The sequence below is a fragment of the Oryzias latipes genome, chromosome 11 (assembly GCF_002234675.1).
Source record: "Oryzias latipes chromosome 11, ASM223467v1".
NCBI classification, from domain to species: Eukaryota; Metazoa; Chordata; class Actinopteri; order Beloniformes; family Adrianichthyidae; genus Oryzias; species Oryzias latipes.
The window spans coordinates 10389140-10402866 of record NC_019869.2 but is presented as its reverse complement, the minus strand read 5'-3'; the positions used below and the strand labels follow the sequence as shown (position 1 = coordinate 10402866).

At 40.8% G+C, this 13727-nt stretch overlaps 2 protein-coding genes and 1 long non-coding RNA gene across 11 annotated transcripts in view; 1 reads left to right on the top strand and 2 right to left on the bottom strand.

Moving 5' to 3' along the window:
- ppp1r9a (protein phosphatase 1 regulatory subunit 9A) overlaps positions 1–8593 on the bottom strand; it is a 64202-nt gene extending 55609 nt beyond the window's left edge. For 3 of the 6 annotated variants that reach the window (XM_011480834.3, XM_011480836.3, XM_011480835.3), the window contains exon 1: positions 795–1202. The gene's annotated coding sequence lies outside the window, so the exon portion shown is untranslated. Of the gene's footprint in view, positions 1–794; positions 1204–7146 lie in introns of those variants that run through there. The other 3 variants (XM_011480837.3, XM_011480838.3, XM_020707104.1) reach the window with 2 other exon arrangements.
- sgce (sarcoglycan epsilon) overlaps positions 5184–13727 on the top strand; it is a 16890-nt gene continuing 8346 nt past the window's right edge. For 3 of the 4 annotated variants that reach the window (XM_011480830.3, XM_011480831.3, XM_011480829.3), the window contains exons 1-4: positions 5184–5342; positions 6786–6893; positions 13092–13214; positions 13402–13559. In XM_011480830.3, coding sequence (XP_011479132.1) covers positions 5306–5342; positions 6786–6893; positions 13092–13214; positions 13402–13559 — 426 coding nt within the window. In that variant the 5' untranslated portion in view covers positions 5184–5305. The remainder of the gene's footprint in view (positions 5343–6785; positions 6894–13091; positions 13215–13401; positions 13560–13727) is intronic. The other variant, XM_004073827.4, reaches the window with a different exon arrangement.
- Positions 11448–12351, bottom strand: LOC110014585. The gene is made up of 2 exons (XR_002874117.1): positions 11923–12351; positions 11448–11829 (listed from the first exon to the last, which is right to left on the bottom strand). It is a non-coding gene; the product is annotated as an uncharacterized LOC110014585 (long non-coding RNA).

Here is a 13727-nt window from a genome sequence, read left to right as displayed (position 1 = left end):
ATCTTTTGATCTATTTTGATATATTTCCCAGTGGTCGTTTTAGGCATATTTTCGCTTTCTAGGACTATGTTTCTGCAGAGTAGCAGTAGTTTATTAGAAATTCACCTCTGAGTTGTGGGTGGGAGGGACTGTTGGTATGGCGTAATTCCACCCCTACTTCCCATCATCCATTTGTTTACACACTAGTTTACAGCCCCTCACATCCCCAATCAAACATTACTGGTGCAACAAAAATGTTGTCTGTGCAGCTGCATTTTTATCGTCAACTCCTGAATCACAACAACTAGAATAACGCGGTTTCAGAAATGCAATTTTAAGCTTGGTGAATGCAAAATCTGTCCTCCATTACCATTATCAGAAAAAATTCCAAAGAAGATGTTCAAAACACCAAAAAACATGATTTTCATGAGTTGTTTTGAAGCCGCAGCTCCGGAGGGATGGATGCAGGTGCAACAGCAGCACGAACCCGAAATATCCTGGTTCAGAATTCATGTTTCAGATCTGGTCTGGTAAAAACTATAGTTCAATCAGGAACTTTAGGAGCAAACTGGTTTTGGGTCGTGAGGACAATAAAGGAACGCACATTATTTAAAAAAAAAAAGAGCAAACATCTGACTCAGCTGGATGAGACAAACAAGCGCGCATCAGCCCCGCCGCGCAGGACATGACAGCTCCGCCTGGAACCCTTTCACTTCTTCATTCCTGTTTGCTTCATAAAGCTGCTCTCCAGAGGGCTTCGAGCGATCAAGTTCACTGTTTTTACCATCATGTGTTCACGAAAACAAAAGACTTACAGTCATGGCTCCAGCTTCGTTAAACCGCGTTGTAAAAAGAAGAAATAAAAAATAAACAAGGAACCGTATTCCACTGCAGATCTGGATCGTTGTCTGTAGAAAACACTTCCAGAAATAACATTTCTTTCTCCAGCGCGGGGATAGTCCTGGACTGAATCGCCACTACAGACGGGCTTGAACCCACTCGAGCCGCGTCAACGCCATTGCAGGCAGTGGGTGATGCCGCCCGACGCACAATGGGGGTGTTGGTGCGGTTTGGCAGCTCATCCCCCCCCTAAGAGCTGCGCCGCAGCGGCGTTTGCGGGACGCCGGGGTCCCGTGTGCGTCTGCGGCTGGTGAAGTGGACCGAGTTGCTGCTGCAATGGCCGATGTTTTTGCGCGGACAAGCGTCATGTGACAGGTGCCACAACCTGAACTGCGGCAATGGTTCGGTCCGATAATCTGCTGCGCGGAAGGGGCTCCAGCGAGCTGCATAAATACCAACACACACAGAAACTTCCCTGCCTGCCTGTTGGTGGGAAATTGGGGGGGCTTTGGAGGGGAACCCGGGGTCAGGGGCCACACTGATGCTCTGAGGGTCCTCAAAGAAGGACTTCTCTGAGAGGCATCTGGGACTTTAATGAAAAAAAAATGTTTTGGGTGTTTTTAACTTGCTCTTTTCTGATGATGGAGGGCATACATGAAGACAATTACGCTCAAAATTGCATTTTAAAGAATTTATTTAAATCCATGTGAATCAGGAGCAGACGAAAAACTGTTGTTAAAAAAAGAGCTTATTTGTGACACTGACTACTATACCATGGATGTCTTGGTCAGACCTCATGCGGCTTGATAGCTCCAATATTGCTTCTTGCCATTTTTATTGCACCAGTAATGTTAGGTTAGGAGTGTGAGGGGTTGTAAGCTAGAGAGTGTGAACAGGGAGCTCTCAGGGAGAAGGGAAGGGTGGGTGGGGTTGCTCTGTGCCAACAGTCTAACTCAGGTGAATTTCTAATGAACTACTTCAGAAACTATATAAGTCCTAGAAAACGACATAGGATTTGTATTTTATTTTATTTTATTTACAATTACAAGAGGGGTTTGTTCAAATATACACCTTGTGTGTCAGAAGATTCATACCCCCATGTAGTAAAATATGTCCAACACAAGAGGCCTTCAGCTCTCATCTGTTTGCTCAGCAGTTGGACAGGATAAGTTTAAAAAAAAAAAAAGGATTTTTGATTTTAGCTTAAATCAAATATTAAACCAGTGGGAACGATTTTTTAATAGAGCAAAAGGTGATCGGAATGGGTCTTTAAAATCCAGTGCTGCACAATCAAGGGCTATATTGATGAATTGACATTTTTATAAAGTACAACTTTCTACTCTATATTATTACATTTTTGCTGCAAGATCTTGAAACTTGTAAGTGGAGCACTAAGACTTATGTTTTGACCAAGAATGTTGCAGATTTTTCTTATTGTGTTCTCATTATTATCACGCATTTCAGTTCACTAACAAATAGATATCAATGATAACATTCATTTTAAAAAGGCCTGTACTGTGGTGTAGCAGTTGGCGTTCTCTTCTGATGCTACATTCACACCTGGCATGTGGTTCACGTTAAGAAATGCTCTAAATGTGCGTATTTGAAAGCACGTTTAGCACATGGTGTTCACATTGGACAACCAGGGAGGGACTTCTTCTTTTTCTTTTTACTAGCGCACATTCAGCTCCTGGCTTAATCTTTCACTGCTCTATTTTGATATATTAAAAAAGACGTGGTGTCATAGAATTCCAGCCGAGCACAAACCACAGATATTCATTTTTCCTTTATGATCAATTTTCTAACCGTTTTGGTACTCCTGTAAATTTAAAGGGAAACCACCCATACGTCACTAAATCCGTATCCCTGACGGATCAAAGTTCAACTGGCTTAACTTTCAACGCCTTTAGTACATGAACCACAAAAAAGTTGTTGAAACTTGCGTGTCGACATGTAAACACAAGAATTTAGACCTTGGAGTCACGAAATGCATGTACAGTATACATGTGCTTAAAAAGATGTTTCATTGAAAGTGGCCGCTTGAACCTGCATTGCAGAGGACGAGAATGTAGAGGTACATTCATTCATTCCACCCTTGACAACGGTTTTATAAGCAATGTGGAAACTTTTGGAGCCCCCCCCCAGGGGGCCAGTGGGTAAAAAGAAAAAAAAATCTGATAAACTGTGCGCACGGTTTAGCATTCCGTAAAAGCTTGATGAACATAAAACCTTGTTTTAATGTTTGGGATCACACTATTAAAGTTTTATAAATGTAGAATCTTGAAAATCTAACTTTTAATATTTTTAACAAAAGATTTCTCTGGGTTCTGTCTTATGACAGAGTATTGCCGTGTTTCACTGGTTAAAAGAAAAATTGGATAAAAACAACAACAACAAGACTGCATTCATGTGATGAGTTCAAGAAAAAGAAAGCTTTGTAACACCCAAACGCATGATTATGATCCTAAATAGCTTTGACTTGTTAAAGCACTTTATTGTATTACAGGATTCAGAATAGTTGCTTTAAAACTGTAAGAATGAATGAAGGCAAACTGAATTTTGAAACAAATTTTTAATCAGTACTTTGTCTTTTCCGCATTTAACTTTTCATAGTTTACATTTTTAAGGAAAACTCAAAAGAAAGTTTGAGTAACTGCAAATCTTTCTCTCTCTCTTTCACCTAGTTTTGAAGTTTATTGTTTTTATGATAAGATTTTGCGATAATGCGATAAACATTCGGGTTTTCCCTTCAAACAACAGGGGAATGAGCTGTTATTTTGAACATTTTTAACACTTTTGAAATGACAAAATTATCAAAAAGAAAGTACAGGAAACGTAAATGTACAGAGTCTAGTGATGTGTGTGTACCCAGATCTGGAAAGGAAATTTTAAAAAGAGTAAATGAAACTAATAATTAAGATAAAACACATTTAGCTGCCTGTTTAAAAAAACGCAAGGCTTTCCTTTTGGTTTGTTCTCCTGTTTTACACAAACGTAGTGATTATTCTAAAACACTCACTCCAACTACAGGTTATGCAAGAGGTTGCTACGCAACCTAAAAATAATCTTATGGGTTTGAGAAGGAGCGCAAGAGCAGAAAACAGATATGAAATGCAGAGCACGGAAACACGGCCAGCAATTAAATGAAAATTCTGCAAACGGGAAGCATTGAGTCAGAGTTGTTACATCTACCAGATTTGAGGGTTTTTCTGCAAGATCAAGGAGCTGTAAATTAGCCCCCATTGAGGGGGGAGCGCCGGTCAATTTAAGAGTCCCTAGCCTTTCAGAAGATCTGAGTGGGAGCCAAGGGGGCCAAAACGCAACCATCTGTCTGCACAGAGTGACTCTGCAGGAGGCTTGGACAGATTGAGGAGAATCCCCGAACGTGCCTTTGAGTTCTTACAGCTGTTCAAATAGTCAAAATGTTAAAACTTCATCTGAGTAAAAATAGAAGGAGGATTTCCCAAAGCCTTTGTGGAATGAAAAGGACGTTTCTACAAGGTCTCAAACAGACTCATTGTGTGGGGCTCACTTATGTTACTTAACCATCGATGATCCAACAGAAACATTATAGTTTGAAATGGGTTATTTGATGAGAAGACCTTAAAATGTGTTTACTTACCGTGTTTACCATCAATGTAAACCACACAGTTGTTATGCGCCCTTGTCATCTGGTGAATTCCATTCATTTATTAAAGTGATATTATTTTTATCATAAAAAACTGGGTTTAAATAAATAAAATAAAGTTTTTTTTAATTCTTTATTTCTATTTATCATCTATATCGTTGATATAGATGAAATGGAATTGGTTTATTTCGTGCAGTGAAATAAAAAATACTAAAGAAGACAAACAAAACATAAATATATCAAACTTTTGACTATTAATGATGACTTAAATATAAAACATTAAAGTTAAAACAATATAATTCACATCCACATGTAAGTGCAAATTATGCCATTATAATTTCTATTAATCATTGACACATTTTACTCATTCATTTTACATAGCTATCATAGTTCTATACATAACTTTTAATTAGAGTTATTTATACTTTGTAAGTCCAGGTGCAGATCATTTATCAAATCCAGAAGAAGTAAAAATATCAAATAACACAGGAAATTGGTCAGACTCGCTTAAACAATGCTTTTATTAAAGTAAATAAAATTATTTTAACAAACCACCATAACACCAACAGTTATAGCTGGCTGGTTTGTTTTTAGGAGGGATAAGTTCAAGTACTTAATTTGGGGACTTTTAGCAGTGACCGCACTTTGCTGTACTTGTTTTTGGTTCAAATAAGGCAATTGCTTCCTTTTTTAGCCTGACAACCACCTTTTTCCATCCAGATGTTCAGCCAATGAGAGGCGGCGCTGCTGAATCCAGAGGAGGACGGAGGCGGAGGCAGGAATGCAGCAGGATGCTCAGTATTAGACTGCTTTGAAAATATTCTTTCTTATATTAAATGCACGAGGACAATCTCCACCATGACTGCTGCGGCTGTCGCGGTTTGGCTCGGAACGGGTACGTATCGATTTACGTTGCAAATCAATGGCTGTTTCGGTCGATCAGGTACCCAGGCTAGCTTGTCAGCTAGCTTGTTAGCTAGCTAGCTTGTTGCTAGTTTTTTCCAAAAGCCCGAGAGGAGGAGAAGAGGAAAAATGGCGGCCATAACAAATAGTCAGAGGATGAAAAAACAAAACGGACTCAGTCCTTCTCTGGTTTACCAACAGTTTTATTAACATATGTAACATATTTTAGGTTTTAATTCGTTTGGTTGGTTCAAAATATTAAAGGTGGTTTTGATTCCTCCATAAATCACGCCTTTTTTTACTTGCTAAACAAATAGTTTGCCTACAAATGAAAAGTAAATACATAATAAAAAAATTAACAAAAACGAATAGAGACCCCGCATCGGTGAATGTCTTGTTGCCTAGCAACCGTGAGTCCCGAACAGAGAGGAGTAGTGAACCAGACATGGAGCTCAAAATGTTCCTGGCTTATTTGATCCAACTTTTAATCTTGGAGGTGCAATTATAAAAAGGTGAAATTATCTCCAAGTGCGGGTCCTGCTTCACAGTGCGCCATGTTGTCAGAAAATATCTGAGTTTGGCCGCAATGCATCTTGGGATATGGACAGCTTAGAAGGATACACCAGAGCAGTCCTTGAAATCGGGAAAAGAAGGCCGTATTCGTTGGTCACATTTGAAGGACTCGGTGAATTTGGACAGCACTTGTCGCGGCGCTGTGATGTTAAGTAGCCTTCAAATGCAGCCCTGGAAGAACGCAGCCCTCCAATTTGGACACAGCCATAGAAAGGCACAATTCTGCATTGCATAACTCTATTTGGACCATTGGACCTGCTTCATATGTGATGTAACATAATAAAGATGGTTCAAATGTATATATAACTAACCTTGCTGTACAAAAGTGGGATCTTGGTAACTTTGATTACAGACTTCATGATTCAATCTTCTAAGTGATGATAGGTTTATCTTTTTTTTTTTTTTTTTCTAAATTAATATGCCCTGTGTTAAGTATTTTCAGTTGCATATCTAAATATCTGCAACTGTGTGTTAGCCTCTACAGACAAAAATAGTTCAAGTTGATGTTACTGTTGTGGTTCTGGCACCATGAAAAAAGATTCATGATATTCTGGTGTCACAAAATATTTGGAGGACTTGCTGATTGTCTAAGTACTTAGATCTGTTTTCCCTGTTTCTAGAGATACAATTAACATTTTTATTAGAAACAAGCAGGAATAAAAGAGTTTTATGTTAATTAAATAGATGTAAATGATCTTTCTTTACACTTAAGGCAGCTTCAATATGATAACAGGTCTTTTTGAAGACGGATTTGATGAGGGAAAATGACAAACCTTAAAACTGGAAACGAGTTATCCATTGTTGGAGAAGTTGTTGAAAGACACCCTTGTTTCATGCATGCTACTATTCATTGACCCAATAGTTTACATTGTGCGTGCCTATGATGCAACACGGAGCGCTTCACATGAGAGAAATGCCCGTTTGGAGCCACCCTTGGCCTTGAGGATGAAATCCGTCTTTTTCAAAGATGGTGAGTGTGTTGTCTGGTCTCTTCTGCCATAACACTGACAAACTCAGGTGATTCCCTATTAATACCAGTATTGTTGTTGTGTGTAATACGCCTTTCTTACTCTTAACACACTTCCTTTAGCTGTTCTATCTTGTGAAGCTAGTTCTAGTCTAAAACTGACTGTAGATCTAATCCTACCTGGAAGAGGAGGGAGTGTTTTCTCTGTTTAACAATAGAAAAGCTATACAGAACAAATAAAAAGCGGCATTCTTACCTTCTACGGAGTGTTGGTAGGACTGTAGGGTTTTTCCAATGTCCATCATTGTCCCTGGACACTGTGGTGTGATCGCCGCAGCACCAGCCGCTTTCACTTCCACGTTTGAGCTCAAAATAAACGAGGCTCCAACTCATCGCAGGCAGAACACCAAAGCCATCGTCACAAACAGTGGCGATCCTTGTTGTCTGCTTCCCCGCTGAGCACCAAAAAGCACATGCACTCCTCCTGACCCGCACAGCATGTGCGTATGGAGCTGCCTCCACAGAACCAAAGAATACTTTTTTCTCGTCTCTGCCTCAGCTTTTTGAAGGCCTCCGTTAGATAAAGCATTAGGCTGGTTCTTTCCCTGCTACCAACCGTGTATTTCACCCATTAAGACCTGATGGCATATATGGCCATACCTGCTTACCCTTGTGGAGGCTACCTCAGATCTTAATGGGTTATGCGGCATTGCTCCAACCAGTCCAAGGTCAGTCCAGAAATGCATCAAATCTGGTTAGTTATTTCCACCACTTCCAGTTTCCCTTTGTACTGTGTTAATCTTGTGCTGTGTGCAATGGCTTCAGGAACGGTAGGATTCTGCACAACATTCTTGAACGTATCTGTTATTATGTGAACCCAGTTGTTGGGAAAGTGTTTCTTCTGTTCTCTTCTGTCATTTGACCCAGAGCTGTATCCAGGAGACTAGTGTGCAGTGGACAGTTGAGCATTAACCTTTAATGGGTGATGTATTGTGTGTACGCGGAGGGCGCTAAAAGCTGGTCATCTCGAGAAGGCTTGGCTGAGACTTGAATAAGCAGATTGAATGCTCCTGGCAGATCCTCAGTGGGACTTAGTCACTGATCACTGTTGAATAAACAGGCGGAGAGAAAACAGTTCAACCTGGAATTTAGTTTTCCAGGAGGGTTTGCCCTAAATTATTGATGTTGAGTAAAAGATTAAATATTGAATCTCCCTTCAAGATCCCAATAGCTATTTTTTTTTTACAATTTTCTTTACCTTATTCTAATGACTCCTGAGCACAAAGGGGCAGCCTCTGTTTCACTTTGAAGTGTTCGGAAAAGGTCCTTTGTGTGCTGGCCCAGTGGGTCAGATAACACATGCTTTAGTGTGCATCCACAATACAGATGAACTGAGATCCTGTTGTAAAACTGTTCTGCTGAAACTAAATGAGTTTATTTATTTATTTATTTTTTTACTAATCCTGACGTTGGGGCTATGGAGAGCTCTGGAGTGGATTAGTCGTGCCCAGGTGGCTTCATGAAAAATACGTGAATATTTTCAACCATTTATGGTGTTATAGTATTATCTAAAATTGACCTCAAGTGTCATTTTTAAATCTGGATATATTAGGACAACATGGTAAAAGCTAGAGATTATATCCAATATTTAGTTTTATTTATTGAAAATCCTTTTCACACCTTGAAGTCCCACCCCTTCCTTTCTTCTTCAGCTGTTTGTTCATGGATAATCGAGGCAACAACAAAAAAAAAGCCCAAGGAGTCATGCCCACGTATGTCCTGTTTTAAGGACATGTTCAAGTACTAAAGTATATTGATCTGATCTCTCTGTCATTAAGCCCTTGGGGAAATCAGTCACGCCTTGGTCACCTTCTCTGTTAGGAGCCAAACCCCCAATCATACACATGAGCCTTTTTTTTATGAATGCAGTTGAGCACAGAAAGAATAATCTTTAATCTAGGCTGTCTTTGAAAAAAGGATGCCTTTACAGAGCCACTGAAAATTGTGATTTTTGTGGTTTTTTTGTCAAACTTTATTTGTTTTATGCAGAAATTGTACAAAATCTCCATCAAATCACAGATACCAGTTGAAATAAAGGTACTTTTGCACATGCGATCCTTGTGTTTTTAACATGTTCTTGTGGTTTTTTTTATGATGGAGGATCATAAATAAAGAAAATGTAGCTTAGAACTGCATTTCTCATTATTTCTTTATTCAAATCATTGTGGATTAGGTGCAGATGAAATGATATTTGAAAAAGAATTTTATGGTGATGCAGAAAATACAGTGGTTGGGCCACAAGCTCCATTCTGATGCATCCACTTGTAGACAAATAGATCCATGATGTTTTCCTCGTCTGAGCTGGCGTCTGACTCAAAACTGTACGACCGGATAGCTGAGATATTGCTCGCCATTTTTGTTGCAGCGGTAATGTTAGGTTAGGGTTGTGAGGAGCTGTAAGCTAGCGGGAGAGCGTGTAAAAAGATGGGTAATGGGAAGGGGAGGGCTCTGCACCAGTTGTCCCACCCACAACTCAGAGGTGAGCTTTTACTGAAATACTGTTGCTCTAGAGATGGTCATGTGTGCCGTGGGAAATTGCCCTCATTAACTGGTCTAAGAACATTTTTCATCTCCAGGAAATCAGCTCTGTGTTCATCCAAACAGGCACTGATAAAACACTGAGTAGTTAGGAATATAAAAGATCTTAAAATTACTTTTTCTTTGTGTTTATTTAATTCTATTAAAGACATTTTGATAAGAATGACTGTACCACGATTTACCTGCAGATATGACAGTTTGCGGAAAAGTCCCGCCCCTTTAACTGTCTCCGCCAATCATTCTTGAAGGCTTAATCACATGTCATCAGTCTGACCAATCAGAAGTGCTTAAAGTCTTCACTTCCTTGTTCTTAATTCTGCTGATAAAGTCGCTCAGTTCTAACAAAAGTACCAGCTAAAGCTCGTCTTTAGCGGTGTAGCTTTCCACAGAGTCCGGTGTCAGACCGTGGAACACGTGAACAAAACAATGAAGCTCAGAGACGCGAGTCTTTCTGCAATTTTTCGGCAGTTTTCACACTACATCTCCCGTGATGCATTGGCTTAAAGGGCCAGTGTCCCAGCGCACGAGTTGCAGAATTGTGAAACGTCTTGAAAGCACAACAAACAAACAGTTTCTTAATTTAACTTTCATTTCATCTCTTAGAAAAAACAGCCGTAACCTCCTGCTTTTCCGGCCACAATTATCACAAAAATGCACGTGAGATTGCGGGCGGGGGGGCGGGGGGGGGGGGGGGGGGCTGTCGATCAATACAGACCATGAATTTCTGCTTTTTTTTTTTTTGGATGCTGGTGTGCCACGGGATTTTTGTCAAGGTTAAAGTGTGCCGTGGCTCAAAAAAGGTTGAAAAACACTGCTCTAGAGAAACTAAGCTTACGTTCACACTGCAGGGCTTAATGCTCAATTCCGATTTTTTGAAAAAGTTCGATTTTTTTTGCAAGGCCGTTCACATTTCCAATTAAATGCGAACTTTTGTGATCTCCTGTGTGACCGTGAAATGACCCAGAAGTGACCCACATGCGCAGAATAGTACTCAACGGTGAACGACGTCACTCGTTTGCGGAAGTAGCTAACGTTAACAATGGATGTCAACAACAGTGTTGTCAACAGCTGAGCTCTTTTTGCATTATTAGATTCATTTTCACAAAGGAGCCAGCACAATTACAATCTTCTCATTTTAAGAAGGCATTGGAGCCGGGATCGTCTGTAGCCACTGTTGTGGAATGGGGATGTGTATGTGCTGGGGCCGGGTGTGTGTGTAAGTTGCCATAGCAACTCATTTTCTGAACATAACCTGGTCTGGAGCAGGTTTAGTTGAAGGTTAGTTGGTTTCAGAGAGGTGAAGCAGCATGGCGTGTCCATGTGAAGATGATTTAGTGGATGAAGAAGCTCAGATAAAACTTTTTCCACCGTGAGAGGGTGAAAAGACCACGTATGGATGTTGGAAAAATAAACTTTTTTACTTTGATCGAAGGTAATTATTTGCTTCAGTTAAGATAAATCATTTTTTTGAGTTCAGTCAAATTAAGACTAACACGTAGTTATCAGACATGATTTGACTTTCATTCAAGTTCATTCAATGAAGTAGGTGTAACTTTGGTGCTGCTGTTAGATTGACACCACAAAGAATTGTGGGATACCATTCCCTTTGCCTGTCTGGACGGATTTGGGTTTAAATGGGGCTTTTTGACAAAATGTGCTGAAGCAGCCATATTACCTTTTTGATGATAATCTTCATACGCTGTCATTAAAACCTCAGACTCCGTCTCACTGGAGTATAGCGCTCTTTTTTTCTCCACGCGTTTCAGTGGTGACCCCAGAAATCGGCGATCCATTGAAAATGTCTTTATGTACTTGCAGTGCACGCGCTTTAACCCAGGGTTACCAAGTCGAGCGTGATCACGCTAGCTCATATCCGGTCTTTTGGAACCGACATACCCAGAGTAAGTGTCAGGTTCGCAGAGATACCAAAGGTTCAGAAATGAAAATGCCAGGCAAAAGTATAGTTTAAAAATTTTTATACAGCGAAAAATGTTGTATTAATACAGTTGTCCAGTCTTGATCTTTAAAAAATAGTTAAAACCCAACCCGAGTAAAATGGTTAAAAATACGGCTGGGACAACAGACTAAAATAAATAAAAGAATCGGTCAGAATAAAAACAAAAATACAACTGGGTCAACAGTCAACAAAATAATAAAATCCACCAGGATAAAACAGTTTTAAAAAACGGTAAGGCTGGATCAGCAGTCCAAATAAATAAATTAAAAAGAGCTTTCAATCCCAACTAAGTCTTAAGAGGGAAGAATCTGGTAGGAGCAGAGCTCAGTGTAGACAGGTCCAGCGCAGCTCCTCTAGTTGCAGCCTTTGGCCCTGCGACGTTCACTGAGGATGTAAAGAGACGTCCTTACTCTCAGCACTACAACAATGTCTGGACACACTCTCTCTCCAGAGTTAAAAGTGCCCACGTTCCTTTACTTAGCTGAGAAATCGCGTTGAATAGTTCCTCCCACACAGCGCGTCACGTCCAGGGCTCGTCTTCTTCTCTACCGATCCCGTCAAAGTCCTCACTTGCCTCGGATGTTTGAATTCCTCCAGTGAGCGCGCCTCCGTGTAGCTCTGCTGGGTCTCCGTGCAGTTCCTTCTCTCAGGCTCTTCCTCGTCGGAGCTTTGCCGTTCCCCTGCTCTCGCCTGCCCTCTGGCTTTTAAGAGAGGGCATGACGCCCACAGCCAATCGTATGGGGTTGGGGAGGGGTTTCCCAATTAGTCCTTTTTTTGTCCCTGTAAGTCCTTCCACCCGGTAATAATTGACCAAATCACAGCAAACCAAAACATCACCGCACACAGAAAAACAAAACAAAGAAACAAACAAAGCATGCACCAAATTTGGGAAAAAAAGGTAAACCCTCCGACATAAGCAAGTTCAGGCGGATTTCAGCCAGAGTTCAGGGTTAAAGTCAGGGTAGTTTAAACATGCCTTCTGGAATCCCCCCCCCCCCCCCTTCCAGGTGTCACTGTAGTTCAGATGCATATATTTTGTGGATTTTCTCTTCTAAGCTCAGATCCTCTATCCTTCTAGCCCTTCGTCATCCTCCTCCTCCTCCTCCACTGCTAGCGGCCTCCCATGGTTATTAGAAATTGAGTTCCCTCCCACTGTGAAAGAGAGAAGGGGGGAGGTAGATGAGTGAAAAATGCAGCATGATAAAGCAACAAGATTAAGGCTGCGTGTGAAAGAGGAAGCAACAGAGGGGGGGAGCAGTAAGGAAGGGGATAATCTGTACATTTGCCCCCTCCAACCCCTCTCCCCCACAGTTTTGCCATGTGTAAGCATTTGTTCTTGATTATCACCTGTAAACCAGAGAGGAGCAAAAATAAAAAGTGGAGGTTGAGAGGCCATCTTTGTCTTCAGTACTTTGAAGTAGAATCTTTGTTTTCTTACATACCAAAGCTAATAAGTGGTGTTTTCCCCTTACACTTCTCTGTTTGAAATGTCCTTAAGCTTTGACTGTAGTACTTAGAAACAAAAGTGACTAATCTAAAAAGCTTGCTTTCCTTATAATACTGATGGTGGGGTATTAATGGGTTAAAAACAGACCTTCAAATGTCAAATGTGCTTAGGCTATGTTCTTGTAAATTTGTGCTCTTAGTGGTAACCATCTTATCGAGGTCCCATGGAGACCGAAATGTGTACCCGTCCGCTGGAGTGCTGTTTGTCCATGTTCTGGAGCGGGAGCACTTTAAAGGAGAGTTTCCACCATACCCCAAATCAGGTACCCCACCTTCGTCTTCACTCTTTATCCAGTCTAATGCAGCAAAAAAAGTGTCCTTATAAGCTGAACCAAGATACACTCAGATTTAAGCATTTTTTTTGCATAACTTATGCACTTTATTAATGTTTTTCAATATGTTTCTAAATCCTGAAATTAAATCGAAAAAAAATCACTGTTTTATGTGCAGGCGACGCTAGCAATGACCCCATCACTTTCAACACCAACCTGATGGGGTACCCGGACAGGCCGGGGTGGCTGCGCTACATCCAAAGAACTCCCTACGGGGATGGCGTTCTCTACGGTTCTCCCACCCCAGAGCACGTTGGCCGGCCTACTGTCATAGAGGTGATGCATCCTTTGCATTGGGGTTTTTGTGCGGACATGTGTTACGTTCGAATTCCCTCACTTCTCACTACTTAGTGGACTCTGTAGGGCATTTGCCATTTTTCCAGGGTGTCCAAATCTACAATTCCAAAATACAGTGCCCTGTCAATTTCTCTGCGAAAAACTAGT